This window comes from Lepisosteus platostomus, chromosome 1, assembly GCF_059453375.1.
Source record: "Lepisosteus platostomus isolate fLepPlt1 chromosome 1, fLepPlt1.hap1, whole genome shotgun sequence".
NCBI lineage: Eukaryota > Metazoa > Chordata > Actinopteri > Semionotiformes > Lepisosteidae > Lepisosteus > Lepisosteus platostomus.
In genome coordinates this window covers 62,121,665-62,148,182 of record NC_142611.1, presented here as the reverse complement: position 1 = coordinate 62,148,182, position 26,518 = coordinate 62,121,665, and the positions used below count along the sequence as shown (strand labels likewise).

At 51.8% G+C, this 26,518-nt stretch overlaps 1 protein-coding gene across 7 annotated transcripts; it reads left to right on the top strand.

Moving 5' to 3' along the window:
• The first annotated feature begins 6,248 nt into the window (after positions 1-6,248).
• ikzf4 (IKAROS family zinc finger 4) lies at positions 6,249-25,758 on the top strand. 7 transcript variants are annotated; one of them, XM_088633371.1, is made up of 9 exons: positions 6,249-6,377; positions 11,478-11,532; positions 13,939-14,043; positions 16,133-16,427; positions 17,147-17,307; positions 18,615-18,758; positions 20,861-20,992; positions 21,649-22,475; positions 25,633-25,758. In XM_088633371.1, exons 2-9 carry the CDS (start codon positions 11,493-11,495, stop codon positions 25,636-25,638), a joined length of 1,710 nt encoding a protein of 569 aa, XP_088489497.1. In that variant the 5' UTR covers positions 6,249-6,377; positions 11,478-11,492; the 3' UTR covers positions 25,639-25,758. The 7 variants fall into 7 exon arrangements, with proteins under 7 accessions (XP_088489497.1, XP_088489493.1, XP_088489494.1 ...); XM_088633374.1 differs by lacking the exon at positions 6,249-6,377 and adding an exon at positions 10,035-10,600 and having other exon boundaries at positions 25,610-25,758; XM_088633370.1 differs by lacking the exons at positions 6,249-6,377; positions 25,633-25,758 and adding exons at positions 10,038-10,600; positions 11,005-11,191 and having other exon boundaries at positions 21,649-22,484.
• The last annotated feature ends 760 nt before the right edge of the window (positions 25,759-26,518 follow it).

Here is a 26,518-nt window from a genome sequence, read left to right as displayed (position 1 = left end):
TTGACTTGGCCATTCAAACACCTGGATACGTTTATTTGTGAGCCATTCCTTTGTAGATTTTGCTGTATGTTTGGGATCATTGTCTTGTTGGAAGATAAATCTCCGTCCCAGTTTCAGGTCTTTTGCAGACTCCAACAGGTTTTCATCCAGAATGGTCCTGTATTTGGCTGCATCCATCTTCCCCTCAATTTTAACCATCTTCCCTGTCCCTGCTGAAGAAAAGCAGGCCCAAACCATGATGCTGCCACCACCATGTTTGACAGTGGGGATGGTGTGTTGAGGGTGATGAGCTGTGTTGCTTTTACGCCAAACATATCGTTTTGCATTGTGGCCAAAAAGTTCGATTTTGGTTTCATCTGACCAGAGCACCTTCTTCCACATGTTTGGGGTGTCTCCCAGGTGGCTTGTGGCAAACTTTAGACGAGACTTTTTATGGATATCTTTGAGAAATGGCTTTCTTCTTGCCACTCTTCCATAAAGGCCAGATTTGTGCAGTGTAAGACTGATTGTTGTCCTATGGACAGACTCTCCCACCTCAGCTGTAGTTCTCTGCAGTTCATCCAGAGTGATCATGGGCCTCTTGGCTGCATCTCTGATCAGTCTTCTCCTTGTCTGAGCTGAAAGTTTAGAGGGACGGCCAGGTCTTGGTAGATTTGCAGTGGTCTGATACTCCTTCCATTTCAAGATGATCGCTTGCACAGTGCTCCTTGGGATGTTTGAAGCTTGGGAAATCTTTTTGTATCCAAATCCGGCTTTAAACTTCTCCACAACAGTATTACGGACCTGCCTGGTGTGTTCCTTGGTCTTCATGATGCTCTCTGCGCTTTCAACAGAACCTTGAGACTATCACAGAGCAGGTGCATTTATACAGAGACTTGATTACACACAGGTGGATTCTATTTATCACCATCAGTCATTTAGGACAACATTGGATCATTCAGAGATCCTCGCTGAACTTCTGGAGTGAGTTTGCTGCACTGAAAGTAAAGGGGCCGAATAATTTTGCACGCCCCACTTTTCATTTTTTTATTAGTTAAAAAAGTTTCAAAAATCCAATAGATTTCGTTCCACTTCACAATTGTGTCCCACTTGTTGGTGATTCTTCACATAAAATAAAAAAATTATATCTTTATGTTTGAAGCCTGAAATGTGGCAAAAGGTTGAAAAGTTCAAGGGGGCCGAATACTTTCGCAAGGCACTGTACATGTTTCATGTTCTATATCAGAAGAAATTACTTGCAATTTGTTTCTATTAAGAGGAATGTACAAGATACATTTATATTTGTCAATCCATGTTTATCTGTATTACAAGAAGCGTCTTTCAGTGTTATGGTATCTTTCCAAGAGCATGCAACATTTACCGACAGCTCCTACAAAGGTACCGCAGCAGGAGTGCCAGACCGATGAAGTCTAATGAGGGTGGCCCAGCTGTCTTTGGCTGCAAACTTTGTCTTTGTATATGCAGAAGGCAGGGTTAAAAGTTTCCTTAGAGGGGTCGACACACCAAACATTGTGAAATGAAAGGCATAAATTAATATTCACTCATATTATCTATTTACAGTGCCTTGCGAAAGTATTCGGCCCCCTTGAACTTTTCAACCTTTTGCCACATTTCAGGCTTCAAACATAAAGATATACATTTTTTATTTTATGTGAAGAATCACCAACAAGTGGGACACAATTGTGAAGTGGAACGAAATCTATTGGATTTTTGAAACTTTTTTAACTAATAAAAAAATGAAAAGTGGGGCGTGCAAAATTATTCGGCCCCCTTGCGTTAATACTTTGTAGAGCCACCTTTTGCTGCAATTACAGCTGCAAGTCGCTTGGGGTATGTCTCTATCAGTTTTGCACATCGAGAGACTGAAATTCTTGCCCATTCTTCCTTGCAAAACAGCTCGAGCTCAGTGAGGTTGGATGGAGAGCGTTTGTGAACAGCAGTTTTCAGCTCTTTCCACAGATTCTCGATTGGATTCAGGTCTGGACTTTGACTTGGCCATTCAAACACCTGGATACGTTTATTTGTGAACCATTCCTTTGTAGATTTTGCTGTATGTTTGGGATCATTGTCTTGTTGGAAGATAAATCTCCGTCCCAGTTTCAGGTCTTTTGCAGACTCCAACAGGTTTTCATCCAGAATGGTCCTGTATTTGGCTGCATCCATCTTCCCCTCAATTTTAACCATCTTCCCTGTCCCTGCTGAAGAAAAGCAGGCCCAAACCATGATGCTGCCACCACCATGTTTGACAGTGGGGATGGTGTGTTGAGGGTGATGAGCTGTGTTGCTTTTACGCCAAACATATCGTTTTGCATTGTGGCCAAAAAGTTCGATTTTGGTTTCATCTGACCAGAGCACCTTCTTCCACATGTTTGGGGTGTCTCCCAGGTGGCTTGTGGCAAACTTTAGACGAGACTTTTTATGGATATCTTTGAGAAATGGCTTTCTTCTTGCCACTCTTCCATAAAGGCCAGATTTGTGCAGTGTAAGACTGATTGTTGTCCTATGGACAGACTCTCCCACCTCAGCTGTAGTTCTCTGCAGTTCATCCAGAGTGATCATGGGCCTCTTGGCTGCATCTCTGATCAGTCTTCTCCTTGTCTGAGCTGAAAGTTTAGAGGGACGGCCAGGTCTTGGTAGATTTGCAGTGGTCTGATACTCCTTCCATTTCAAGATGATCGCTTGCACAGTGCTCCTTGGGATGTTTGAAGCTTGGGAAATCTTTTTGTATCCAAATCCGGCTTTAAACTTCTCCACAACAGTATTACGGACCTGCCTGGTGTGTTCCTTGGTCTTCATGATGCTCTCTGCGCTTTCAACAGAACCTTGAGACTATCACAGAGCAGGTGCATTTATACAGAGACTTGATTACACACAGGTGGATTCTATTTATCACCATCAGTCATTTAGGACAACATTGGATCATTCAGAGATCCTCGCTGAACTTCTGGAGTGAGTTTGCTGCACTGAAAGTAAAGGGGCCGAATAATTTTGCACGCCCCACTTTTCATTTTTTTATTAGTTAAAAAAGTTTCAAAAATCCAATAGATTTCGTTCCACTTCACAATTGTGTCCCACTTGTTGGTGATTCTTCACATAAAATAAAAAAATTATATCTTTATGTTTGAAGCCTGAAATGTGGCAAAAGGTTGAAAAGTTCAAGGGGGCCGAATACTTTCGCAAGGCACTGTACATGTTTCATGTTCTATATCAGAAGAAATTACTTGCAATTTGTTTCTATTAAGAGGAATGTACAAGATACATTTATATTTGTCAATCCATGTTTATCTGTATTACAAGAAGCGTCTTTCAGTGTTATGGTATCTTTCCAAGAGCATGCAACATTTACCGACAGCTCCTACAAAGGTACCGCAGCAGGAGTGCCAGACCGATGAAGTCTAATGAGGGTGGCCCAGCTGTCTTTGGCTGCAAACTTTGTCTTTGTATATGCAGAAGGCAGGGTTAAAAGTTTCCTTAGAGGGGTCGACACACCAAACATTGTGAAATGAAAGGCATAAATTAATATTCACTCATATTATCTATTTACAGTGCCTTGCGAAAGTATTCGGCCCCCTTGAACTTTTCAACCTTTTGCCACATTTCAGGCTTCAAACATAAAGATATACATTTTTTATTTTATGTGAAGAATCACCAACAAGTGGGACACAATTGTGAAGTGGAACGAAATCTATTGGATTTTTGAAACTTTTTTAACTAATAAAAAAATGAAAAGTGGGGCGTGCAAAATTATTCGGCCCCTTTACTTTCAGTGCAGCAAACTCACTCCAGAAGTTCAGCGAGGATCTCTGAATGATCCAATGTTGTCCTAAATGACTGATGGTGATAAATAGAATCCACCTGTGTGTAATCAAGTCTCTGTATAAATGCACCTGCTCTGTGATAGTCTCAAGGTTCTGTTGAAAGCTCAGAGAGCATCATGAAGACCAAGGAACACACCAGGCAGGTCCGTAATACTGTTGTGGAGAAGTTTAAAACCGGATTTGGATACAAAAAGATTTCCCAAGCTTCAAACATCCCAAGGAGCACTGTGCAAGCGATCATCTTGAAATGGAAGGAGTATCAGACCACTGCAAATCTACCAAGACCTGGCCGTCCCTCTAAACTTTCAGCTCAGACAAGGAGAAGACTGATCAGAGATGCAGCCAAGAGGCCCATGATCACTCTGGATGAACTGCAGAGAACTACAGCTGAGGTGGGAGAGTCTGTCCATAGGACATCAGTCTTACACTGCACTAATCTGGCCTTTATGGAAGAGTGGCAAGAAGAAAGCCATTTCTCAAAGATATCCATAAAAAGTCTCGTCTAAAGTTTGCCACAAGCCACCTGGGAGACACCCCAAACATGTGGAAGAAGGTGCTCTGGTCAGATGAAACCAAAATCGAACTTTTTGGCCACAATGCAAAACGATATGTTTGGCGTAAAAGCAACACAGCTCATCACCCTCAACACACCATCCCCACTGTCAAACATGGTGGTGGCAGCATCATGGTTTGGGCCTGCTTTTCTTCAGCAGGGACAGGGAAGATGGTTAAAATTGAGGGGAAGATGGATGCAGCCAAATACAGGACCATTCTGGATGAAAACCTGTTGGAGTCTGCAAAAGACCTGAAACTGGGACGGAGATTTATCTTCCAACAAGACAATGATCCCAAACATACAGCAAAATCTACAAAGGAATGGTTCACAAATAAACGTATCCAGGTGTTTGAATGGCCAAGTCAAAGTCCAGACCTGAATCCAATCGAGAATCTGTGGAAAGAGCTGAAAACTGCTGTTCACAAACGCTCTCCATCCAACCTCACTGAGCTCGAGCTGTTTTGCAAGGAAGAATGGGCAAGAATTTCAGTCTCTCGATGTGCAAAACTGATAGAGACATACCCCAAGCGACTTGCAGCTGTAATTGCAGCAAAAGGTGGCTCTACAAAGTATTAACGCAAGGGGGCCGAATAATTTTGCACGCCCCACTTTTCATTTTTTTATTAGTTAAAAAAGTTTCAAAAATCCAATAGATTTCGTTCCACTTCACAATTGTGTCCCACTTGTTGGTGATTCTTCACATAAAATAAAAAATTTATATCTTTATGTTTGAAGCCTGAAATGTGGCAAAAGGTTGAAAAGTTCAAGGGGGCCGAATACTTTCGCAAGGCACTGTATGTGTGTGTCTAATTAGTTCATCTGCTTTATTAGTGGTTCAGTGGTGAGCGGGTTTGCACTGCTGCCTCACAACTCTTGTGTCCCAGGTTCGGTTGCACCCTCCGTGTGGGTTTCCTCCCACAAAAACGACATGCTGCTGGGTTAATTGGCCTCTGGGAAAACTGGCCCTGGAGTGGGAGTGTGTCTGTTTCTGTGTGTGTCCTGTGATGGACTGGCGTCCTGCCCAGAGTGTACCCTGCCTTGCACATGTTGTTTGCTGGGATAGGCTCCGGCTCCCCCGTGACGCTGATTTGGATATAGAGGTGCAAAACTGAAAGGATAGATGGATATTCTGGTTAAATCACCCGTATTACAAAGAAAGCACATCAGAAAACATACCTTCTGTGCCAGCTGAAAAAATGTGGTGTCTCTCAGCCAGTTCTCATACAGTTCTACAGCACTGTTATTGAGCGCATTCTGACTGCTTCTGTAACTGTCAATGCTTCTGCCTGCTCGGAAGGCAAACATCAGACATGACAAACATGCTCTTCCGAGGCGAACATTGGCTGTCATCTGCCCTGTATTGGAGATTTGCACAATTCCAGAGCAAATTAAGGGGCAGGAAAGATTGCTGATGACCCCTCCTACCCTGGTTACCACATATTTCATAATCTCCTCTCAAGAAAACGCTCAAGGTCTATTAAAAACAGAACCACCCAGTATTTGAACAGCTTATTTTTGCTTCCCCTGATTTCCTACTTATATGTGCACTGTCTTAATGATGTTTGTGTATGGTTTATGTAGAATGTTTTTCTAGCACCAAGTACACAAGAGTAAGTTCCTTGCACATACTTGGAGAATAATGGGGATTGTCATCTGATCTGAACTGGTGCCTCTATGCTCTGTGTTTGTGTTTACTGTTTGATGCAGTGGTGTATCATCTGGGATGAAGTCTCGACCCCACTTTATTGGACTCATTGGACCCTTACCATAATGTAATCGCCTTTGGGTAATGGTTTTTTTTAATTTAGATTCTCGATGTGCTCGGTGTTCCCTCGATCGACTCGCTCCGCGCTCGATGGCTCGTGCCTGTATCCCGGTGTCGGACCGGAAGTTGTTCGGGATTCCAGGTAAAAGCTACCGGAGATGCTGCCGTCGCCAGAGAAAACAAGCGGAAAGGCTGAGGTATAAATCCAAGTATCGGGGCCGATCGCCTGTCGCGACAGGTAAAGCAGTCGACAGGGGCTCAGGAAGAGGGAGCGAGGTGTGGGAGGAGGGGACAGTGGGGTTCCCAGGGCTGTCATCACAGGGCTGTCGCATCGGTCGGGGCGGTGGGTGCCATAGCAACGGCGCATAAGAAACATTATTTGTCTTCAGACAGACCTCGAGAATTGGTGCCCCGACACTGTCGGCCAGCCACAGATACGATAGCGGCCCCCCGAGATCGCTTGTAGTACTTTGTCGGTTGTGTGTCTGGCTGGCGGGGTGTAGGGGCTCCTCCGGGCGCCTGGCTGTGTCTGAAGTGTGCTGTCGCCGGGCGCTGGGCAGACTGCTCGCCCGGGCTGCAGGAGCTGAGCCGGACAGCTCGACCAGTGTGCGGTCTGCAGTGTGCTGGTGTCTGCGGATCAAATGGTGTCTGGTCTCAGCGGAGCCTTTTTTTTTGGCGTTGTGTTCAAGGTAGCAAGTTGGCTCGTTGACTTCCGAGACGGGTCAGGATGAATAAATTAACGATTAGGGATAGCTGCTGAGGGTCTGGTTCCGAGTGTCAGGAGGCGCGGTTCAGCCGGTCAGTGGCGTTCAGACTGGCGGTGCTGGAGAGCGCTCCGTGAGCCCTGTTAATTTCTGTTTGAATGACGTAAAATACCCTCCTCCCACTCCACACACACACACACTTTCGCAGAGTTCCTGGAGAATGAGGTCCGTACAGGGGTCATGGCGTGACAGTGCCTGTCAGGGGAGCAGGTCAGTCCTCGGGTCACAGTGTGTGTGTGGAACTGTCCGTGGGCGAGACAGTCGATCTGTGCGTCACTTTGCGAGTTGAGTGTCAGTGTGGAGATAGTCATTGTGTCACCTGGCGAATCAGTCCTTGTGCATATCTCTTGGAAAGATTATAAAATGACAGTTATTGGTCACTGATGGAGTGATATGTCTCCCAAGCATGACTCCAGTGTTTATAGGATCTTTGGATAATGTACAAGATGTAGGATTTTCCCCCTCTATTACCACATCCCGTGCAGCGCCCCAGAATATGACTAGGACAGGGGGAACACCAGGCAGAGAGAGGACTCTGATCAGTGTGGGTTTTGTGTCTGGAGATGACATAGTTTTGCCACTGGTGTGAAGAGCAGGTGTCTCGCTGCTGAGCTCCTCACGGGGGGGCAGAAGCTGTGAAGTGTACATGACGGTGGGTTGGAAATGAATTCACCGGCGAGCTGTGTGTGCAAATGGCTGTGGTTTTTCGGTTGAATTTTCCACGCTGGCGGCTGTAAGGGCTGGATTGCAGTGCTCCTTGCTGTGAGTCTCAGGGCTTTTTAAAGAGAATTTTTACAGAGTTTCCATGAGCTAGCAGAGCTGTCTGAATGGAGACTGACTCATTAGAGGGACAGGAGTTTCCCTGATTGGATTAATCACTGTCTCTCTTCCTGCTCTACCTCTTTTTCTATCTCTTTATGTAACATACACCTGTGTTTCTCTTTATTATTGTTCACACCAGTCTCTCATGTCTTAACTTTTACATGCCTGTCTCCCCCTCTCCCCCTCGCTGTGATCGCCTGTCTCCCACTCTTCCCCTCGCTGTGATCGCCTGTCTCCCACTCTCCCCCTCGCTGTGATCGCCTGTCTCCCCCTCTCCCTCTCGCTGTGCTCCCCTGTCTCTCTCTGTCCCTCTCTCTGTGATCGCCTCTCTCTCCCTCTGTCCCTCTCTCTGTGATCGCCTCTCTCTCCCTCTGTCCCTCTCGCTGTGATCGCCTCTCTCTCCCTCTGTCCCTCTCGCTGTGATCGCCTCTCTCTCCCTCTGTCCCTCTCGCTGTGATCGCCTGTCCCCCCCCCTCCCTCTCGCTGTGATCGTCTGTCCCCAACCCCCCTCTCGCTGTGCTCCCCTGTCTCCCTCTGTCCCTCTCGCTGTGTGCACCTGTCTCCCCCTCTCCCCCTCGCTGTGATCGTCTGTCCCCCCCCCCCCTCTCGCTGTGCTCCCCTGTCTCCCTCTGTCCCTCTCTCTGTGATCGCCTGTCTCTCCCTCTGTCCCTCTCTCTGTGATCGCCTGTCTCTCTCTCTCTGTCCCTCTCTCTGTGATCGCCTGTCTCTCCCTCTGTCCCTCTCTCTGTGATCGCCTGTCTCTCCCTCTGTCCCTCTCTCTGTGATCGCCTGTCTCTCTCTGTCCCTCTCGCTGTGATCGCCTCTCTCTCCCTCTGTCCCTCTCTCTGTGATCGCCTGTCTCTCCCTCTGTCCCTCTCTCTGTGATCGCCTGTCTCTCCCTCTGTCCCTCTCTCTGTGATCGCCTGTCTCTCCCTCTGTCCCTCTCTCTGTGATCGCCTATCTCTCCCTCTGTCCCTCTCTCTGTGATCGCCTGTCTCTCCCTCTGTCCCTCTCTCTGTGATCGCCTGTCTCTCTCTCTCTGTCCCTCTCTCTGTGATCGCCTGTCTCTCCCTCTGTCCCTCTCTCTGTGATCGCCTGTCTCTCCCTCTGTCCCTCTCTCTGTGATCACCTGTCTCTCCCTCTGTCCCTCTCGCTGTGATCGCCTCTCTCTCCCTCTGTCCCTCTCTCTGTGATCGCCTGTCTCTCCCTCTGTCCCTCTCTCTGTGATCGCCTATCTCTCCCTCTGTCCCTCTCTCTGTGATCGCCTGTCTCTCCCTCTGTCCCTCTCTCTGTGATCGCCTGTCTCTCTCTCTCTGTCCCTCTCTCTGTGATCGCCTGTCTCTCCCTCTGTCCCTCTCTCTGTGATCGCCTGTCTCTCCCTCTGTCCCTCTCTCTGTGATCGCCTGTCTCTCCCTCTGTCCCTCTCGCTGTGATCGCCTCTCTCTCCCTCTGTCCCTCTCTCTGTGATCGCCTGTCTCTCCCTCTGTCCCTCTCTCTGTGATCGCCTGTCTCTCCCTCTGTCCCTCTCTCTGTGATCGCCTGTCTCTCCCTCTGTCCCTCTCTCTGTGATCGCCTGTCTCTCTCTGTCCCTCTCGCTGTGTGCGCCTGTCTCTCCCTCTGTCCCTCTCGCTGTGTGCGCCTGTCTCTCTCTCCCTCTCACTGTGTGCGCCTGTCTCTCTCTCCCTCTCGCTGTGTGCGCCTGTCTCTCTCTCTGTCCCTCTCGCTGTGTGCGCCTGTCTCTCCCTCTGTCCCTCTAGCTGTGTGCGCCTGTCAATTCAATTCAATTCAAGGTGCTTTATAAGCAGGACCGATGGGTACAGTGTTGCCAAAGCAAGAAAAAATAATAAAATTAACACGAAACAAAACAAAAATAAAAGTAAAATAAAATCTATAGACATTTACAACAAAGACATATAATAAAATATTTACATATACTATAAACATATTGAGCATTGTTGGGAGACAGGCTCACTGTTCCTCAGGCTGTGACAGGAGGTCACATACTGGGCTGCCGGTTCAACTGAGTTCCCTCCTCCCTCTCCCAGTAGGATTGGGACCCGTTGTGATTCTGGCAGGTGTGGGCCTGTCTCCCTGTCTCCCTCTTGCTGTGATCGCCTGTCTCTCTCTCTCTGTCCCTCTCTCTGTGATCGCCTGTCTCTCTCTCTCTGTCCCTCTCTCTGTGATCGCCTGTCCCTCTCTCTCTGTCCCTCTCTCTGTGATCGCCTGTCCCTCTCTCTCTGTCCCTCTCTCTGTGATCGCCTGTCCCTCTCTCTCTGTCCCTCTCTCTGTGATCGCCTGTCCCTCTCTCTCTGTCCCTCTCTCTGTGATCGCCTGTCTCTCTCTCTCTGTCCCTCTCTCTGTGATCGCCTGTCTCTCTCTCTCTGTCCCTCTCTCTGTGATCGCCTGTCTCTCTCTCTCTCCCTCTCTCTGTGTGCGCCTGTCTCTCTCTCTCTCCCTCTCGCTGTGTGCGCCTGTCTCTCTCTCTCTCCCTCTTGCTGTGTGCGCCTGTCTCTCTCCTGCAGTGGAAACAGCTTCTCACTCACTCTTTCTCTGGGCCTTTTGCACTCTTCCTCCTCCTCCTCCTCCTCTATCTGTCCTACTTTACTCATTTGCCCTCCCATCTCTGTTTTTTACTCAGCCTCTCTCTGTCCTGCCCTCAGCTCGAGGTATTTCTCACCCACTCACACCTGTTGTGTCGTTTCCTGGGTGTGCGTTAGAGGAGGGTGGGAGTGCGGAGGGGGGTACGCAGCAGGGCACTAGCCCTATAAGTGCGGGCGCAGAGGTGATGTGAGAGTACTGGGGATCGGAGCCCTCTCGGAGAGTGAAGATTCTGTCCTGCCGGTCACAGGCTCGCCCGCGGTCCGTGATTGACCAGGTCAGTACTCAGGCTGTGAACAGTGTTACTGCTTGTCTTGGGACACTTTCATTCTGTGTTTCGCTGTGGAATCTTGGAACCTTTTGGGGGGTACAGGGACCAGTTAGTTTGTGGCTGGGACAGCTCCCTTCCCTTGTAAGCGCCGGGGATGTGAGGGGGTACAGTTAGGCCAGAGAGTGGGGATATCCCGTACGGTGACGGTTTGGAACTCTGCAAAAACAAAGCAAGAGCATTGAATCTCCAAATCCAGCCGCGGGTTTCTGGGAAACCTGGGAAATCAGGATGTGCCTGCCTCCTGTTGATTTAAAACCAGGAGGACAGCGTGACGGGCACCGCGGACAGGGGCGCTGGTCTGGCGCTGGTACACACGGTCGGTGTGGTTGACTCGCGTCCTCGCTGGACAGGTTTGCACCCGGGGCCAGATCTGCTCCATGGTGTTCAGGACCAGTGGGTCAGCTACCCCAGTCCCCCCAGGGGACGTCCAGCCTAGGCGGGGGCTCAGGCAGATCTTGGCTCAGGACCACCGAGAGGGATTCTGTCCGGAGCACAGCTGGGCTTCATCTCTCCCAGCGAGCTCTGCGTCTCGTGTCGGTACGTTAGGAGCTATACAGGCATGATGATGTGAAGGGCTTGACATTTGTTTTCAGCTTTTTAGGCACTTTTTTTCATTTCTGACCATCCACGTGGCACATCAGAATCACCAACTCGAATCGACAAATTTAGCTAAAGCTTGGCCGACAGACGCCGGCTCTGCAGTGTGTGCGGCGAGTTCGGTCAGGCCGCGCGGAGCGAGCCCCGGTCTGTGTCCGAGGAGGGGGAGAGGGGAGCGCAGTGTGGGACCCCCTCCCTGTCTCTGACGCTGTGTCTCTGTCCCCAGCCCGCCTGAGTGAGGATGGAGTCTGAGGACTGTAACGGCCGTTCCTATGTGTCAGGTAAACCCTCTCGTTCTCCGGCTCCCTCTCTCTCTCTCCCATCTCTTCCTTTCTCTCTCACTCTTTCCTCTCACTGTATTATGCACAGCATCATTCCTGGGAGACGGGCTCACTCGCGTTCAAATTCAAAGAGCTTTAGTGGTCTGACCGACAAATTAGTGTTGCCAAAGCAGATACAAGCAACACCACATCTACAGACATTTCATATGACATACGAGACATAAACCCTTATTGAGAGACAGGCTCGCTGTCTGTGAGATTTGTGTGGTGGTGTGATTTGTGTTGTTCATGTTATGCCGTCCAGGGGTTGGTGGGTGCCAGTGAGCTTCAGGACCCACTGGGTGATGGGACTCTCCTTTGGCTTTACTCCGTGGCTCAGTAGGGCCTTTTTGCAGTTATTTTATTGATCTCTTCTGTATGTTGATTAGCAATTGATATTGGCCTGATTCATCCGGGCTGCATCCATAGTTTGGTGTTTTTCTGTGCACGTGGAGGATATTTTTACAGAACTCTGTGTGCACGGCTTCTATGGAGTGTTTGTGCCATGTAGTGTCGATACTCCGGGATGAGCTGATCTTCAGAACAAAACATGGCTAATTTTGTGTTCCAGTGTGTTGTTAAGTGTGACGTGGCACCTGTTTCCCTGAGATCAGTTCAATTCAAGATGCTTTATTGGCGTGACCAGTGAATAAATCAGTGTTGCCAAACCCAGACAAATACAATTAACATGAAATCTACAGACTTTTACAATTTAGCCGCATCACAATAACTTTTCATACAAAAATATGGAGCATTATTGAGAGACAGGATCACTGTTCCTCAGGCTGTGACAGGCTGCCAGTTTAACTCCTCCCTCTCTCAGGAGGATTGGGAGCTGTTCTGATTCTGGCAGATGTGGGATTTCTGGGGAAGAAGATCTCTCTGTCTTCTGAATGACCATGACTCTGGTCTTGTCCAGATAGGCTGTCAGTGCCCAGGTGTGACAGTACTGCTCCAGCAGTGCCAGGCTCTGCTGCAGCCCCTGTTATGCAGGTGACAGTGTAGAGCAGGAGGTTTATCTCTATGTCGTGTAATATGTGAACAGGTGTCACTGTGCACTTGTTTTTTGATTGAATTACATTTTAGCCTTCATGTCTGCAGCACTTTGTATAACTTTGTATAGCAATCCTTCATTCCAAATAGAGTCTAGTGCTTTTCTGAAATAAAACAGGCAAATATTTTTCTTTTTTGGTGGTCATTTTGTTTATAAACATTGCTAAGGCAATAAGAAGCACCAGTACATTTACAACAATAATACAGTATTTTTATTTGGTTGTCTCACTGTCTTTTCCTCAGGCCATTTCAGGAGATCACATACTGGGCTGCAGCTCTGTTGAGGAGTAGGAATTATTCTGCCAGGAGCAGGAATTCTGAGATTAGATTTGTTATTTTAGAGAATAATGTTTCTCTAATCCCAGAGTATTTGTCACAGTGCAGCAGAAAGTGCATCTCTGTCTCTGCTTCACTCTGCTGGAAGTAGGAGCACAGCCTGTCCTCTCTGGACAGCCAGGTCTGTCTGTGTCCAGTTTCTATGTCCAGGCTGCGGTCACTGAGCCTGTCCTCTCTGGGCAGCCAGGTCTGTCTGTGTCCAGTTTCTATGTCCATGCTGTGGTCACTGAGTCTGTCCTCTCTGGGCAGCCAGGTCTGTCTGTGTCCAGTTTCTATGTCCAGGCTGTGGTCACTGAGTCTGTCCTCTCTGGACAGCCAGGTCTGTCTGTGTCCAGTTTCTATGGTCAGGCTGTGGTCACTGAGTCTGTCCTCTCTGGGCAGCCAGGTCTGTCTGTGTCCAGTTTCTATGTCCAGGCTGTGGCCACTGAGCCTGTCCCCTCTGGACAGCCAGGTCTGTCTGTGTCCAGTTTCTATGTCCAGGCTGTGGTCACTGAGCCTGTCCTCTCTGGACAGCCAGGTCTCTAATCCTGGTCTGTGTCCAGTTTATATGGTCAGGCTGTGGTCACTGAGCCTGTCCTCTCTGGGCAGCCAGGTCTGTCTGTGTCCAGTTTCTATGTCAAGGCTGTGGTCACTGAGCCTGTCCTCTCTGGGCAGCCAGGTCTGTCTGTGTCCAGTTTCTGTGTCCAACAGTAATGTTGTTCTGTTCACTACCAGTTTTCATGGTGTTTCCTGTAATCGGGTGCATGGGAGCTCTGATGTCTGTGTGCAGTGACAAACTGTGTCCTCACAAAGGGAAATTAGGAAATGTGGGCATTGTGTGTGTTTTCAAGCCCGCTGTAGAGTGTGAGTGTGTGTTCACAGGGCTCTAGCAATGTGTTTGTTGTAGACTGTGCGCTCACAGGGCTGTAGCAGTGTGTGTATGTGTAGCACTGTGTGTTGTAGGGTGTGTGTATTCACAGGGCTCTTGCTGTGTTCCAGGCAGTGGAGACTCGTCGCTGGAGAGGGAGTTCACGGGGAGTCTTGGAGGGCCGACTGTTAGCACCCCCAACAGCCAGCACTCCTCCCCCAGCCGCTCACTGAGCGGTGAGTACACACTGGCCTGCTGTTACACACCACTGCACACCCACAGTCTGTCTCACACTGTCACGTTATAGCACCCTGACTGTTATACACTACACCCACACACTGTCACACTGTAGCACCCTGACTGTTATACACTACACCCACACACTGTCTCACACTGTCACCCTGTAGCACCCTGACAGTTCTACACTACATCCACACACTGTTACACTGTAGCACCCTGACTGTTATACACTACATCCACACACTGTTACACTGTAGCACCCTGACTGTTATACACTACACCCACACACTGTCTCACACTGTCACCCTGTAGCACCCTGACAGTTCTACACTACATCCACACACTGTTACACTGTAGCACCCTGACTGTTATACACTACATCCACACACTGTTACACTGTAGCACCCTGACTGTTCTACACTACATCCACACACTGTTACACTGTAGCACCCTGACTGTTATACACTACACCCACACACTGTCACACTGTAGCACCCTGACTGTTATACACTACACTCACACACTGTCACACTGTAGCACCCTGACTGTTATACACTACACTCACACACTGTCACACTGTAGCACCCTGACTGTTATACACTACACCCACACACTGTCACACTGTAGCACCCTGACTGTTATACACTACACCCACAGTCTGTCTCACACTGTCACCCTGTAGCACCCTGACAGTTCTACACTACATCCACACACTGTTACACTGTAGCACCCTGACTGTTATACACTACATCCACACACTGTCACACTGTAGCACCCTGACTGTTCTACACTACATCCACACACTGTTACACTGTAGCACCCTGACTGTTATACACTACACCCACACACTGTCACACTGTAGCACCCTGACTGTTATACACTACACCCACAGTCTGTCTCACACTGTCACGCTGTAGCACCCTGACAGTTCTACACTACACTCACACACTGTCACACTGTAGCACCCTGACTGTTATACACTACACCCACACACTGTCACTCTGTAGCACCCTGACTGTTATACACTACACCCACACTCTCTCTCACACTGTAGCACCCTGACTGTTATACACTACACCCACACTCTCTCTCACACTGTAGCACCCTGACTGTTATACACTACACCCACACTCTCTCTCACACTGTAGCACCCTGACTGTTATACACTACACCCACACTCTCTCTCACACTGTCACACTGTAGCACCCTGACTGTTATACACTACACCCACAGTCTGTCTCACACTGTCACGCTGTAGCACCCTGACTTTTATACACTGTCTCACATTGTCACACTGTAGCACCCTGACAATTACATACAGACATATTGTCACACACTGACACACTGGAACACACCGACATTACACATTGGTGCACTGTTAAACACTGTTACTGACACGCAATTGCACACTTCTCATCTCACTCACTGAATATTTCACACTGTTAACACACAGACTATTAGACTGTTGCACTATAGCACACTATTTTAATAATGGTAGATTGTTGGACAATATTACATAATAACCATTATGCATTGACTGTATAACACACACTTTTATACTCTAGAGGACTGTTCCACACTGGGTGTTACACTCTGATGCACTCTTGCACAGCGAGTTTTTCACACTGGTGGCCCATTACACCATATTAGACTCTGAAGCACTATTACGTGCTGACAGTTACCATTGCACTCCGACATGCACAAGAAACACTCTGTCACTTTCACTGTATACTCTGTTCACTGTTACCTACTACTATAGCCTAAATATCTGCACAGATACTGACAGGGACACGACGCAGTCACTGTTACTTTCATAGTGCAACACACTGATGCCTGGACTGATGTACACTGTTACTGATGCACACATTGACATGTTGACATGGTGCTACACACTTACTCACACATTGACATCACTGGCATTGCCACACACACTGCTACACCCACGGACACAAACTGGCACACACTCTCAAATGGCCTGCCTATAGTGCTGTGCAGTACCACTGCATTGCCAGCCTGCCTCCTGATTAGCAGGAAGATTAAAAAATCTCTCTCTCTCCCCCTCTCTCTCTCTCTCCGTGGCTCCAGCGAACTCCATCAAGGTGGAGCTGTACAGCGATGAGGAAGTGGGGCGGCTGCGGGCTGGAGAGGACAGGGGCGGCGACCGGGAGGAGGCAGGGGCGGACAGGCTGGAGGAGGGCAGTGGCGGTGGAGGGGGCAGTGGCGGGGGTGGGGGCAGCTACTGTGATCTGGCCAGCCCCGAGCCCGTCTCCCCAGGGGGCATCCGACTACCCAACGGCAAACTGAAGTGCGATGTCTGTGGGATGATCTGCATCGGCCCCAACGTCCTGATGGTGCACAAGCGCAGCCACACGGGTGAGAGGTGGGAGTGGGGTGTAGAGATGGGGCAGAGGGGGAGGGTGGGGCGTAGAGACAGGGCGTATGTGGCGGGGGCAGGGGGGTAGGGTGGGGCGTAGAGACAGTGCTTATGGGACAAAGGGGTAGCTTGGGGCGTATGGGGATGGAGGGGCACGGTGGAGGGGGGCAGAGGGGTAGGGTGGGGCGTAGAGACAGGGCGTATGGGACAGAGGGGTAGGGTGGGGCGTAGAGACAGGGCGTATGGGACAGAGGGGTAGGGTGGGGCGTAGAGACAGGGCGTATGGGACAGAGGGGTAGGGTGGGACGTATGGGGATGGAGGGGCATGGTGGAGGGGGCAGAGGGGTAGGGTGGGGCGTAGAGACAGGGCGTATGGGACAGAGGGGTAGGGTGGGGTCTATGGGGATAGAGGGGCACGGTGGAGGGGGCAGAGGGGTAGGGTGGGCCACAGAAACAGGGTGGAGGGGGCAGAGGGGTAGGGTGGGCCACAGAAACAGGGTGGAGGGGGCAGAGGGGTAGGGTGGGACACCAAGACAGGGCGGAGGGGGGCAGAGGGGTGGAAAGGCATGACAGAGGGCCAAGGGCGTGGGATGGGGATGGATCGGGGGTGGAGGGGTTTGGCCGCAGTGGGGGCGAGGTGGATGGGCAGAGCAGCGAGTAACCTCGTCTGTTGTAGGAGAGTGTGCGTCAGTGTGTATCTGTGTGTGCGCGTTGCCAGGTGAGAGGCCGTTCCAGTGTAACCAGTGTGGCGCCTCCTTCACCCAGAAAGGGAACCTATTGAGACACATCAAGCTGCACTCCGGGGAGAAGCCTTTCAAGTGCCCCTTCTGCAGCTACGCCTGCCGCCGCAGAGACGCGCTTACCGGACACCTCCGCACCCACGCTGGTGAGAGGGGTGGATCAGAGGAGAGGGGCAGGACAGAGGGCTAGTGAGGGAGGGAGGGATGGAGAGAATGAGGGTGGTGGAGGAGAGAGGGCTGTTTGCAGCCAATGGGAGCAAGGCAAGATAGCGAGCCAGAGACAGGTCTGTGGCTAGGAGGGGCTGTGTCAAGAGTACAGTACATGGAGTACAGAACACACCGCACGCTACACAATGACATTTAAAAAGGCAGAATAACAGGAAATCCTGTTGATGTTTTGAAGTCATGAAGATGTCTTCATTAGACATTAATATACATGTGTGAGACGTTCGCGCTGGTTTACGGAGGGAGGGCTGGCCGTTCTGCCGTGCAGCGGAGTTCCGAAGAATCTGGTTTTTCTGAAATGGCGTTTTCCGGTTATGAAATCACCGCGTTTTCCTCTCCTTTTTTGGCGTGTTTTTCCCCGCTGCGCGGTACTGATGAATGTCGGGGCGCAGTGCGTGGGCCCAGGGCTGATGGCCGTGCGTCACAGATGAATGAACGTGGCAGAGTTTTCGGGAAATCGCTGTGTCACGCTGTGAGCGGAGGTGACCGTTTTCTTTGAATTCCATCATTTTACAAAAGTGTGGTGCAGAACTGGAAATCCCTGCTAATGGGGAAGCCACACATTCAGTTTTGCAAGCCTTTCTTGAGCCAGACTCTTGGGATTATGGGCAGTCCTGGTCCTGGGGGGGTCAGTGTTTCTGCAGGGTGTCCAGTCCTGGTCCTGGGGGGGTCAGTGTGTCTGCAGGGTGTCCAGTCCTGGTCCTGGGGGGGTCAGTGTGTCTGCAGGGTGTCCAGTCCTGGTCCTGGGGGGGTCAGTGTGTCTGCAGGGTGTCCAGTCCTGGTCCTGGGGGGGGGTCAGTGTGTCTGTAGGGTGTCCAGTCCCGGTCCTGCACTGCAGGGTCAGGCTCCCAGAGATCAGGATTCATGTTTTGGGGATTTTTTTGATTCAGGCGTTTGTCTTTCCTTCTTGGAAGAGAGGTCTAGTCTCACCCCTTGGCTCAGTGCAGCACGAACAAGAAGCTCAGACCTCTGGTGCCCAACACGTGTCCCCTGGAGCACCCAGTGGACACCTCCCACCTGAGCTGCCAGACTTGTAAAGGACTGGAATCTTGTGGTGCTGTCGAGTCTCAGGCTGTTATTCTTTTAAGAATAGTTTGTGCAACCTTGGGCTGAGTTAAGGGTATCAGACTTCTCCCAGACAGGGAAGAGGGCATGTCTGCTGTTCAGTCAACTCTACCCCACCATCTTCTCACACTCCATCCCCCTTTGTCCCTCCCTCTCTCTCCAGTGTCCTCTCCCACAGTGGGGAAGCCCTTTAAGTGCAGTTACTGTGGTCGGAGCTACAAGCAGCAGAGCACACTGGAAGAGCACAGGGAGCGCTGCCACAGCTACCTGCAGAGCCTGGAGACGCACCCAGCACAGAGCGGCCAGGGTAACACACTGACACACCAACCCTTCCTGCACAGAGCAGCCAGGGTAACACACTGACACAGCACACCCCCTGCACAGAGCGGCCAGGGTAACACACTGACACAACACACCCCCTGCACAGAGCGGCCGGGGTAACACACTGACACAACACACCCCCTGCACAGAGAGAGGCCTGGGTAACACACTGACCAACACACTCCCTGCACAGAGCGGCCAGGGTAACACACTGACACAACACACCCCCTGCACAGAGCAGCCAGGGTAACACACTGACACACCAACCCTTCCTGCACAGAGCGGCCAGGGTAACACACTGACACAACACACCCCCTGCACAGAGCGGCCAGGGTAGCACACTGACACAACACACCCCCTGCACAGAGCGGCCGGGGTAACACACTGACACAACACACCCTCTTCACAGAGAGAGGCCTGGGTAACACACTGACACAACACACCCCCTGCACAGAGCAGCCAGGGTAACACACTGACACACCAACCCTTCCTGCACAGAGCGGCCAGGGTAACACACTGACACAACACACCCCCTGCACAGAGCGGCCAGGGTAGCACACTGACACAACACACCCCCTGCACAGAGCGGCCGGGGTAACACACTGACACAACACACCCTCTTCACAGAGAGAGGCCTGGGTAACACACTGACACAACACACCCTCTTCACAGAGCGGCCAGGGTAACACACTGACACAACACACCCCCTGCACAGAGCGGCCAGGGTAACACACTGACACAACACACCCCCTGCACAGAGTGGCCGGAGTAACACACTGACACAACACACCCCCTGCACAGAGCGGCCGGGGTAACACACTGACACAACACACCCCCTGCACAGAGAGAGGCCTGGGTAACACACTGACCAACACACTCCCTGCACAGAGCGGCCAGTGTAACACACTGACACAACACACCCCCTGCACAGAGCAGCCAGGGTAACACACTGACACACCAACCCTTCCTGCACAGAGCGGCCAGGGTAACACACTGACACAACACACCCCCTGCACAGAGCGGCCAGGGTAGCACACTGACACAACACACCCCCTGCACAGAGAGAGGCCTGGGTAACACACTGACACAACACACCCCCTGCACAGAGCGGCCAGGGTAGCACACTGACACAACACACCCCCTGCACAGAGCGGCCAGGGTAGCACACTGACACAACACACCCCCTGCACAGAGCGGCCGGGGTAACACACTGACACAACACACCCTCTTCACAGAGTGGCCGGGGTAACACACTGACACAACACACCCCCTGCACAGAGCGGCCGGGGTAACACACTGACACAACACACCCTCTTCACAGAGAGAGGCCAGGGTAACACACTGACACAACACACCCTCTTCACAGAGAGAGGCCTGGGTAACACACTGACACAACACACCCCCTTCACGGAGAGAGGCCAGGGTAACACACTGACACAACACACCCCCTGCACAGAGCGGCCAGGGTAACACACTGACACAACACACCCCCTTCACGGAGAGAGGCCAGGGTAACACACTGACACAACACACCCCCTGCACAGAGCAGCCAGGGTAACACACTGACACAACACACCCCCTGCACAGAGCTGCCGGGGTAGCACACTGACACAACACACCCCCTGCACAGAGTGGCCGGGGTAACACACTGACACAACACACCCCCTGCACAGAGCTGCCAGGGTAACACACTGACACAACACACCCCCTGCACAGAGCGGCCAGGGTAACACACTGACACAACACACCCTCTTCACAGAGAGAGGCCAGGGTAACACACTGACACAACACACCCTCTTCACAGAGAGAGGCCTGGGTAACACACTGACACAACACACCCCCTTCACGGAGAGAGGCCAGGGTAACACACTGACACAACACACCCCCTGCACAGAGCGGCCAGGGTAACACACTGACACAACACACCCCCTTCACGGAGAGAGGCCAGGGTAACACACTGACACAACACACCCCCTGCACAGAGAGAGGCCAGGGTAACACACTGACACAACACACCCCCTGCACTATGACCTGTGAGTGCACAGCTGCCAGCGTGCGCGCACTGACCGGTGTGTCTGCGCCGTGCAGGGGAGGAGTTGCGGGACCTGGAGCTGATGCCGGACTCTCTCCTGCACCCCTCCACCGAGCGGCTGACCTTCATTGACCGCCTGACCAACAGCATCGCCAAGCGCAAGAGGTCGACACCACAGAAATTTGTGGGTGAGATGTGCTTTCCCTCTCTTCTGCCCTCTCCCTCCCTCCATCCGCTGTCTCCTCCATTTAAGCTCCAGTGTGGAAACCCACACGAACACAGAGGGCACATACAAACTCCACGCAGAATTGAACCCAGGGCCCCAGAGCTGCAAGGCAGCAGTGCTAACCACGGCACCCACCCGCAGCCCAGCGTCCTGCAGCTAGAATGCACAATGGAAGAGGCACACGATGCTGGAGTACACGGGGTACTGAAGCGAGGCACGTTGAAATATTTTAGTAAGCCCTCTTTTAGAGTACTGAGTGCAGTTGTAGTCTCCACGTTACAGAAAATATACCACTGCTCTGGAATCTATCCAGAGAAGAGCAACCAGATACATTTTGGGGAATTAGGGGCATGCCCTTCTTCCTTTTGTGAAAGCATATTTAACACCCAGAAGAGGAGGTACTTCCTTAACCAAAGGGTGGCAGGTGTGTGGAACAAGCTACCCAGTCATGGTGTTGAAGCCGATACTTTGGCTTCTTCCAAGAGACAGCGGGAGATCCTGAGTGATCAACTTTTTTTTTTATCAATTAGCTATCAATTGATCAGTTAGCTGCGGGCTACGAAACGGGCTGGTCAGATCTCAGGAGGAAGGTGATGAGGGTCTGTCTGTGCTCCGCAGGAGAGAAGCACATGCGGCTCAGCGTCTCCGACGTGCCCTTTGACCTCAATGCCAGCTTCGAGAAGGAGGGGGACCTGCTGGGCTCGCAGCACGTGGGGACGGACCCTGCTGGCTTCGTGGGGGGAGGAGGGGGATACCTGGGGGTGGGGGGCCAGGAGCCCCTGAGACCTCTGCGGCTGCCCCCCCCCCACCCCACCTGCCTGTCGGAGCTGACCCCCGTCATCAGCTCCGTCTACACCCAGCTGGCGCCGCTCGGGCCGCGCCTGGACTGCACGGGCAGCGTGGCGCTGGCGCCGGCGGGGCGGGAGGCCGGCGAGGGGCACGAAGACCTGCCCCTGGCCCGCAGCCACGGGGCGTCGCCTAGCAACGGCTGCCACGACTCCACGGACACGGAGAGCACGCCGGAGGAGCAGTACCCCACCACGACGGCCGCCGCCATCGCCAACAGCGTGGGCGGCCACCAGCCGCCGCTGCCCGCGCTCCTGCGCGCCCGGCCCGACAGGCACAGCCCCAGCCACGCCAAAGAGAGGGAGCGAGAGAGCGAGAGGGAGAGGGAGGAGGGCGCCGCGCTCCCCCAGGCCCCGGCCCACGCCTCCGGCCCCGGCAGCCCCCCGGCGCGGGAGGCGGTGCGCGTGGTGGACGCCGAGGGCCGGCCGGTGCGCTGCTTCCGCTGCGAGCACTGCCGGATCCTCTTCCTGGACCACGTCATGTTCACCATCCACATGGGCTGCCACGGCTTCCGGCAGCCCTTCGAGTGCAACATCTGCGGCCACCGCAGCCAGGACCGCTACGAGTTCTCCTCCCACATCGTCCGCGGCGAGCACAAGGTGGGCTGAGTGGGACGGGGCTGGTGGGCGGGGCAGGCGGGTGGGGGCGGGGCTGATGGGCGGGGCAGGTGGGTGGGGCTGGGCTGGTGGGCGGGGCTCCAGGCAGTTTTTGGAAAAGGCTGAAGAGGGGGCCTCAACTTCTTTTCTCGAAGGCCACAAGCAGGTCCTGCGCATGAGGTCTTAATTACTTAACTGAATGTGTTAATTGCTTATTCCAACCAATTAACCCATTTCCCCAGGTCTTAAGCTGTTGATAGACCCCCCCCGTGCTGTGTGGCCTGTCACACTGGAGTTGGGGGACCCCTGGTTTTCGAGCAGGGATCGGGGGGGGGCGCCTGGACTGGGTCTGGGTTAGGTCTGCACCAGGGGACACAACCTGACCATGCCAGCGGTTCGTTCTGATTTTCTCCTTGAAGAAGACACAGGCGGTGCAGACTTGGCGAGTTCAGTGCAGCTCTGGCATTGATTTGAGAAGAAAGGACTTGTGTGGTATTGTGCTTACCATCAACATTTCCCTCTTATCTCAGTTTCTGATCCCTGGGGGTCTGAGTGATTCTTCAGCTGTATGAGCTGAGGTTTGATCAGGACAGAGGGATCAGTTCACTGGGGGAGCAAATTAGTCACAAGCATGGTTGTGACTGCAGAGGGTGCAGCACTGGTATTCCTCCCCATGTGGCTTCAGTCAGCTGAGAGATCTCTTGACTGGAACTGGAAGAGGGAAACCTGCTGCAACCCAGGCAGGGACACAGGAATGCTGAGCCCTGTGAGCTCCCTGCTTGATTGGCTGCTTTGTTGTTAAACCACACTGCCAGACGTGGCTGTAAAATGACATCACAGCTGGTCATGTGAAGCAGCATGGCAGACCTGGAATTAGGCACAGGGGTCAGTCTGGAGGACGTGCTGTCTGGTGTGGGATTCAGGGGTCAGTCTGGAGGACGTGCTGTCTGGTGTAGGATTCAGGGGTCAGTCTGCAGGACGTGCTGTCTGGTGTAGGATTCAGGGGTCAGTCTGGAGGCTGACTGTCCTGTGTAGGATTCAGGGGTCAGTCTGGAGGACGTGCTGTCCTGTGTAGGATTCAGGGGTCAGTCTGGAGGACGTACTGTCTGGTGTAGGATTCAGGGGTCAGTCTGGAGGACGTACTGTCCTGTGTAGGATTCAGGGGTCAGTCTGGAGGACGTGCTGTCCTGTGTAGGATTCAGGGGTCAGTCTGGAGGACGTACTGTCTGGTGTAGGATTCAGGGGTCAGTCTGGAGGACGTACTGTCTGGTGTAGGATTCAGGGGTCAGTCTGGAGGACGTACTGTCCTGTGTAGGATTCAGGGGTCAGTCTGGAGGACGTGCTGTCCTGTGTAGGATTCAGGGGTCAGTCTGCAGGACGTGCCGTCTGGTGTAGGATTCAGGGGTCAGTCTGGAGGACGTGCCGTCTGGTGTAGGATTCAGGTGTCAGTCTGCAGGACGTGCTGTCTGGTGTAGGATTCAGGGGTCAGTCTGGAGGACGTGCTGTCCTGTGTAGGATTCAGGGGTCAGTCTGGAGGACGTACTGTCCTGTGTAGGATTCAGGGGTCAGTCTGGAGGACGTGCTGTCCTGTGTAGGATTCAGGGGTCAGTCTGCAGGACATACTGTTCTGTGTAGGATTCAGGGGTCAGTCTGCAGGACGTGCTGTTCAGTGGTTTTTGGGTCATCACTATGACTAAAGCCAAGATGACCCCGTCCCAGTAGGGGTTCTCTCTGTACCTGCAGCTTTACTGATGTTCCCCCTAGGAGCCTCCTCCCTGTAAGCTGAGTCTGTGATCCGTCTGCCCCTCTCTGTGAAGCACGCACACACAGGCGATCGCATGTGCACGCGCACATATGGGCACACGCATGCACACAAAACACATTTATACAAACACAAATGTATACTGTGACTCGCAATCCCACACACACAGCAGCTCCAGGAAAAATCGCTTCCAAACAGCTCAACACCTGTGTGCTGGCACCGTCGCCATGGACCGCAAGCTGATGACCAGCTCTGATATCATTGTACAACCACCTCTGCCAGTAGAGCAGCAAAGTGCAGGAGAGGAGCACCAGCAGCACTGTCAAATCAGATTGTATTGAAACGGCAAGGAAAACACTCCAGGTGACAGGTGACAAGCAGGCCTGTGGCTTTATTCGTCAGTAGTCCAGTAGTGCAGGCCGGAGCAGGAGTACAGCAGTCCAGACCCTGATCAGTAATGCAGGCCGAGTTCAGAAATACAGTAGCTGAGACCCCTATAAGTGCGGGCACCCATGAGGTATCCAGCAGTGCGGGCCCCGATCTCGAGTCCAGCAGTGCGGGCCCATCTCTAGATATTTTCAAAGGAGAAGGAAGGGTTGAGGCTTTTTACTTTTGGGGGTGCAGCCATGCGTGCGTTTTGGGAGAAAGGGAGGGTCAGGAGCTGTGTTGGTATTTCTCACCTTCTTGTTGCACTGACTTCTGAAAAACAAGGGGAGAAATCTGGCCCAGACAGGAAAAGGAAACCCAGGTGCACGCAGTTCCCCCATTCCCCTCTGACCCACCTTCTCCCTTGTTCTGACCGTGGGGTGTTGTCTCCTGGCCTCAGAGCTCCACCTGAGAAGTAGCGCCATACTGTTTCCAGTAATGGGATTGTGTCTGTGAAATCATCCTTTTTTTGGTTAGTGTTCTTTTTCATCGACACCTCAGCAAACCTCGGTTCCAAGCCCCCCCCCAGTCTCAGTCTCTGGGGATCGACAGGATAAGAGTGGCGCAGCTCTTAAACTGGGAATAAAGACGCTTCTTTTATTTTAAGATTCCAGGTCAGAGGTCACCCTCCCTTGCCTGCTGCCATTTTGTTTTCCGTTTTTTTTCTACCCGTAAGATTTCTGCTTGGGGTTATCTGCAAAATTTGACCACGTGTTGGATGGGGCATGAAATGAGATAACTTAAAATTATTGGCAGGAAGTGTTGCAGGGAGGAAGCTCTTCACTGACGCGCCACAATTAGGTTACATCCCCAAGCAAATCCCCCAGTACTTTACTTGTCCAGATGCCCAGCTGTGCCACTCTCCCTGCCACACGAATGCCCCCAGAGAGGAAGAGCTGGAGACGGGCTTGCTGTACTGATATTCTGACCAAAACCCGTGGTGAAACAGGAATGTGTCCTTTGCTGGTGCAGGCCTAACAGAGGAATAGGAGTGAAGAAGCAGGAGAGTACTGGATGACAACAGATGACCAAAAACTCCATGCAGCCTTCCCTTGCAGTTTTATTTAATTAAAAAACTCTTTTTATTTAATTATGAACCGGACGAAAGGGTGACGTGTAGTTCCTACTTTTTAAGAATTGCTATCGGTAGCGTTTTAATACGGAGTCAAGTGGTGAGGGGCCGACAGAGTCACTGACGGTATCGAGGTCGTGTTGTTTCTGATTCTGGGTGGGATGGCCAGGAGGTGGAAAACCCCCTTTTGGCTTTTGTCCAAATCAGAAGGAGGGTATGTGGTGTGGGGTTGGGCTACAATGTGTTCGGACGGTTTAAAGCTCAATTTCCGTGTCTGCTTCAATTACAATGAAGATGGCAATGCACTATGGTGAACGGAGATCTGGAGTGACGCGTCGCAGGAGCCTGGACTAAGAGTGTTCGTTTGTGTACTGGGGGCGCAGGGTTAAGGGGATATTGGGGCTCAGCTTTCATTTTAGCAGTGGGCACCCCTTTACACCCTGCCCCCCCAGTCCCCACCCTGGACTCCACTTTTCAGCGGAATTTTATACAAATGCAAAAACCCTTAAAGACACAGAAGGGGGAAATGTGGGCTGAAATCATGGGGGAAGCTGACTTTTAACTCCAGCTTTTCATATTTTGTAAAAACTGAAATACTCTTTACCTCAGAATTTTGTATATATATATTACATGTATGTTTGGATACCAACAGTATACAGAGTGAACAAGCTTATTTTGTGGGTCCCTGAGGCCATGCCCTCCCAGCAGTGGGTGACCAGACGGCTGTGTGTTCTCCCAGACAGGACAGTTTGATCAGAGTGACATTAAGCTGCGTCTTAGGCCATT

What these genes read in the sequence shown, in the direction of transcription:
- ikzf4 (XM_088633374.1), top strand. Translation starts at nt 11,493, where the DNA reads ATGGAGTCTGAGGACTGTAACGGCCGTTCCTATGTGTCAG. An exon ending in CCCCAGCCGCTCACTGAGCG is followed by an intron (nt 14,044 to 16,132) that starts GTGAGTACACAC and finishes CCGTGGCTCCAG; the next exon opens with CGAACTCCATCAAGGTGGAG. An exon ending in ACACCTCCGCACCCACGCTG is followed by an intron (nt 17,308 to 18,614) that starts GTGAGAGGGGTG and finishes CTCTCTCTCCAG; the next exon opens with TGTCCTCTCCCACAGTGGGG.